The sequence below is a fragment of the Helianthus annuus genome, chromosome 10 (genome assembly GCF_002127325.2).
Source record: "Helianthus annuus cultivar XRQ/B chromosome 10, HanXRQr2.0-SUNRISE, whole genome shotgun sequence".
Lineage (NCBI taxonomy): Eukaryota > Viridiplantae > Streptophyta > Magnoliopsida > Asterales > Asteraceae > Helianthus > Helianthus annuus.
In genome coordinates this window covers 136,926,236-136,932,142 of record NC_035442.2, presented here as the reverse complement: position 1 = coordinate 136,932,142, position 5,907 = coordinate 136,926,236, and the positions used below count along the sequence as shown (strand labels likewise).

Sequence of the window (5,907 nt, the reverse complement as noted above, 5' to 3'; positions counted from 1 at the left end):
TGCGACACCACATTGATCTAATGTACCGAGTTGAATCCCTTGTAATTATTTGTTCACTATATGATTTCATCATGAAACTATGTTTGGGTCGGCTTGTTGCAACAACATGTCGTCAGGACTAGTTGATTTTTTTTTCATTTATTTTTGGGCAAAATAATATTTGAGTCAACCCTATAGCGACCGACGACATGTTGTCAGGACATAATTGTTAATTGTGACGACCTTTTGGCGATAACCATTTTACATTTTAGCGTCAAAGCAAATGCCCACATGTTGTCGGAAAAACCTACGTATCAGGTGAAAAATATTGTAGTGACAGGTTGTTGTTTGCCAAAAGAGATTTAATCATAGAAAGGCTACCTTAATCCTACATTTGGTAATTTCTGTAATTTTGAGTATTAGTGACAATATTTCTAATTAATAAATATAATTTGAACATATGACAAAGATTTTATTATTATTATTATTATTATTATTATTATTATTATTATTTTGAATCAATTATACTTGATTTACTGAATATGAATTTACATCGAGATAGTTGGTAAACGAGCAATAAGCTACGCTGCTAACCATTTTTAAATAGCAAAACTAAATCTTTTAAAAAACTACGTTCATACTATATCTTAGAAGCTTTATCCAACGGGCTAAGAAATAAGAATTAATAGTACTGGCGGCTAAGTTTTGTTTTCTTAGCTAATTTAATGCATCACAATGACCTCTGTTTAAAATAGATGAAAATATATGCTCCATTCACGTTATATAGCCAGTTAAGCGTTTTAGAAATGATAAAATATAGTGTCGATCGAATGATTGATCATATGAAACTTTAAGATAATTATTAAATTGCTATTGTATAATATTCTCTTACAACCAAAGGGCAAACAACGGACACCATATACAGACACCATAAAAGATGACGATGATAATATACCCCACCATTTTTGTCCCTTTATAGCACTCATCCCTTTATATACAGTACACACATCACATTTCACTCACCAGTTTTCCTTCTTTCTACCCATAACAAGTGTTCATTATTTACCATCACAAAAACATGCATACAAAACCCTACACCATGATCAACCAGAAACATTTAGACTTGAACTCCATGAAAGAATTGCCAGAATCACATGCATGGTTATCACTAGACGAATTGCCTTCCTATAGCTCTTCGACTCCTGATCAAGTGCCTGTAATAAACCTCAAAGATCCAAATGCCATGGAACTTGTTGGCCATGCATGCAAAACTTGGGGTGTGTTTCAAGTCACCAACCATGGTGTCCCTACAAATTTACTTGAACAAATGGAGGCTGCTGGCAGAAAACTGTTTGCACTTCCTATGCAGCAAAAGCTTAAAGCGGCTCGTTCTCCTAATGGCGTTTCAGGCTATGGTGTAGCGAGGATATCCGCCTTTTTTCCCAAACTCATGTGGTCTGAAGGGTTCACCATAGTCGGATCGGCATATGAACATGCGCGTAAACTCTGGCCTAACCGTTACAATCGATTCTGGTAAGGATAAATTAATAATCCTTGTATCTTGTATTAACATTTGTTTAAGAAATGTAATTACGGTGGAATTGATTATTGGTGATTGATCTTTTGCAGTTGTGTGATTGAAGAGTATAAAGAAGAGATGAATAAATTAGCTCAAAAACTCATGTTTTTGATGTTGGGGTCATTGGGTGTAACAATGGAAGATGTGAAGTGGGCTACAACACAAAGGTCATGTCCGGCTTTACAATTAAATTCATACCCAGCTTGTCCTGATCCTGACCGAGCCATGGGTCTAGCAGCTCACACCGATTCAACCCTTTTAACCATACTTCACCAAAACAACACAAGTGGACTCCAGGCTCATAAGGAAGGAACCGGTTGGGTCACAGTACCACCTATACCTGGTGCACTTGTGATCAATGTGGGAGACCTCCTCCACATACTATCCAACGGTTTGTACCCAAGTGTGCTTCACCGTGCCATGGTGAACCGGACGCAACACCGGTTGTCAGTGGCATATCTTTACGGACCACCATCTAATGTTCAAATTTCACCTCTTTCAAAACTAACAGACCAAGTACACCCTCCACTTTACCGATCGGTAACATGGAGCGAATATCTTGGCACCAAGGCGAAACACTTCAACAAGGCGTTGTCTTCGGTCCGTTTATGTGCCCCTTTGAACGGATTTGCGGACACAAACGATCATAACGGTGTACGAGTTGGTTGAATATGTGTTAGAAACTATTCTTTGTCAACGTCTAATGAAAGGAGAGAGTACACAAGCGACTGTTTTTGGGATTTTGTCTTGATGTAAGATAAATATCCATAGAATCCATTAAGTATCAAGGTAAACGACAGTTAGTCCGACATATTTGTGCCCCAAATAAGAAGGAAGATCCTCCTCCAAAGAAAAGATCAATATGGCAAAATCATTGGGTCTAATACAGCGGGAAAAAGATGCTTGAATTTAACCTCATCAATAATTCCATTTTGAAAACTCCCAAAAAGTGACACAAAACCTCCAAAATAGATTAGATTTCAACTAAGAGCAAGTTGAAACTTAAAGAATGTGAGGCCATGGTTGTCTCTTCACATTTGCCTGTTTCATATATATTAGCCACATAAATTAGGGATTTTGGCACTGCTTGTAAAGGTCCCACATGCATATGGTCCTTACGATTAGCCAATAACATTATGTATCCTCTCTCCTGAAGGGAAAGTGTTAGTTTTTACAGTTTGGTTACATACTTTTCAAGTTACACAAGAACCACTCATATGTTGGTTCAGTTCTGTTTGTTCATGAAGGAAAACAGATAAATCATACCTGTCACAGCAGATAGTGCAGAGGAGAATCCTGTGAGAGAGTTCGACATGCCTGTCATCTTGATTCGGTTCCTCCTTAGGGTGCTGACTGATGATGGTGACTTAGAAACCGAAAAGGGTATCGGTTTAGGAGAGGAGGTTTCGTGATGATGTTATGGCTTATGGGGTGTGAATTGTGAAACTGAGTAACCCTTAAACCTCCACATAACTCTCCTTATATAAGCACCCAGGAGGAAACCTAATTAGTTACTAAGGGTAATATGGTCCATCAACAATTACCAACTAATTAAATAATAGGTTCTAATATATTTTGATCTCTATAATGTAAATGATTAAGATGGCTATAGATTAAATATTAAACATAATATATTTAATCTTACATTCTCCCACTTAGCCGAGTAATCATTTACTATGAGTATTAGCTAAGCCTGATCAGGAGTTAACACTCATTTTAGCCTTAAACAAGTACTATAGCAGAGAAATACAGCCGTTGAATCATTATGCGACTCAGGACCCCCATTAATCATACTATAGCCTTAATTTAAAACCTAATCGTCATGATCAAAATACGCGTAAGCCCTTTGTTTGATTTGTAACCTTTTATTTGTCTATATGTCATTATACCGGTTGAACATATTCTAATAGACATACAAAATCAAACTTGAGGAAATTTCATTAAACATAAAACATAAGCTAGTACAATATGCTCAAATAAGGTCTTTACATAATCCCATATTCCGAACATGTTCTTCATAAACCTTAGGAGGGAGACCTTTAGTCATCGGATCCGCAAGCATATCCTTAGTACTAATATACTCGATACAAAGATTATTTTCCTCAACACGTTCACGTACAAATAGATATTTCGTATCGAGATATAAACCAGCTCCAGTCGAACTGTTACTGTTCGAGAAACTAACGGCAGCTGAATTATCACAGTAAAGCTTCAATGGTCTAGAAATGGAATTAACAATTTTGAGTCCAGTGACCAGGTTTCTAATCAACATTCCATGACAGGTTGCGTTATAGACAGCAATGTACTCTGCCATCATTGTGGAAGTTGTGGTCAACTGTTGTTTATGACTCTTCCAAGAGATAGGGCCGCCTGCTAACATAAAGATATAGCCCGAAGTGGATTTCTTGTCATCTTTGCATTTGGCAAAGTCAGAATCAGAATAGCCCACCACTTCTAAATGATCACTTCTTCTATAAGTCAGCTTATAGTCTTTCGTCCCTTGCAGATATCGAAGTACCTTCTTAGCTGCTTTCCAGTGATCTAGGCCAGGATTAGTCTGATAACGGCCTAGCATTCCAGCAATATAAGCGATATCTGGACGAGTACAGACTTGAGCATACATCAAGCTCCCGACTACTGATGCATAAGGTATCTGGCTCATTTGCTCCTTCTCAACCTCTGTTGTCGGACACTAAAACGAACCGAAAACATCTCCCTTAACTACTGGAGCGATGGAGGGTTTGCACTGTTGCATGTTATACCGTGTAAGGACACGATCTATGTAGGCCCTTTGGGACAATCCTAAGATCCCTTTGTTTCTATCTCGGTGAATTTCGATGCCAATGACGTAAGATGCATCTCCGAGATCCTTCATGTCGAAGTTATGCGAGAGTAGCCGCTTCGACTCATGCAACATGTCTAAACTATTACTTGCCAATAGAATGTCGTCAACGTAAAGGACAAGTATAGTAAAGTTGCTCCCACTCATCTTGAGGTAGGTGCATTGATCCACTTGATTCTTCATAAAACCTTGCTTCTTCATGACTTCATCAAACTTGAGGTACCACTGACGTGATGCTTGTTTTAACCCGTAAATGGATTTCTTCAGCTTACAGACTAGATGCTCCTGACCTTCAGGCTCAAAGCCTTCAGGTTGCTTCATGTAAACATCTTCGTCCAAATCTCCGTTAAGGAAAGCGGTTTTAACGTCCATCTGATGCAGCTCTAAGTCAAAATGAGCTACTAGGGCCATGACGATCCTTAATGAATCTTTACGAGAGACAGGTGAAAACGTCTCTTGATAATCAATTCCCTCTTTCTGAGTGTAGCCCTTTGCAACCAATCTCGCTTTGTAGCGTTCAACGTTCCCATTCGGATCCAGTTTTGTTTTGAACACCCATTTGCATCCTACGGGTTTGACTCCGTTGGGTAATTCTACCAAATCCCAAACGTCATTTTTCTTCATGGAATCAAGCTCATCAATCATTGCTTTATTCCATTCAGAAGACTGATCACTGCTAATGGCTTCATTGTAAGAGATAGGATCATTGAGCTTTCCGGGATCCATTTCAGTCAGGTAGGTAACATAATCATCCCAATTAGGAGGCCTTCTTTTCCTGGATGACCTCCTGAGTGGATTATCGGGTTCAGCGTTGTCTTGGTTTTGAGCGTTTGATGTGCCTTCGTCATGAGGTATAATGGGTTCTGATTGTAGAGGTGAATTTGCAGTTGGTGCAGTAGCTTCAGGAACAATAGTTGCATTGGGTACAAGAGGAGTAATCGGAGTAATGGTAAGCGACGAGTCTCTCCCCCCCGCGTCTTGTACTTCTTGCAATTCTTCGTAAGGGTTGGTACTGCTCCCACTGACCTTGAAATTCTCCAGGAACGCGGCACGCTTGGTTTCAACAATACGGGTAACATGGGAAGGACAATAGAAACGATAACCCTTAGAGTTCTCAGGGTACCCGATAAAGAAACAGGTAACTGTCTTAGGGTCAAGTTTCCTTAGGAAAGGATTGTAAAGTTTTGCTTCAGCAATGCAGCCCCATACTTTCATATATTTAAGACTCGGTTTCCTTCCTGTCCAAAGTTCATAAGGAGTTTTAGGGACAGACTTAGAAGGAACTCTATTGAGTATATGAACAGCTGCTTTTAACGCTTCAGTCCAGAGGAATAATGGTAAGTTAGTGTTGGCTAACATACTGCGCACCATGTTCATAAGGGTACGGTTTCTTCTTTCAGCGACACCGTTCTGCTGAGGTGTACCAGGCATGGTGTATTGGTTCACAATCCCCTGGCCCTTACAAAACTCATAAAATGGACCAGGAGCTTGACCCACATCAGTATGT

At 39.3% G+C, this 5,907-nt stretch overlaps 1 protein-coding gene across 1 annotated transcript; it reads left to right on the top strand.

Moving 5' to 3' along the window:
- The first annotated feature begins 994 nt into the window (after window positions 1-994).
- On the top strand, window positions 995-2,743 carry LOC110885678 (gibberellin 3-beta-dioxygenase 1). The gene is made up of 2 exons (XM_022133380.2): window positions 995-1,512; window positions 1,609-2,743. Exons 1-2 carry the CDS (start codon window positions 1,058-1,060, stop codon window positions 2,225-2,227), a joined length of 1,074 nt encoding a protein of 357 aa, XP_021989072.1. The 5' UTR covers window positions 995-1,057; the 3' UTR covers window positions 2,228-2,743.
- Window positions 2,744-5,907: the final 3,164 nt, after the last annotated feature.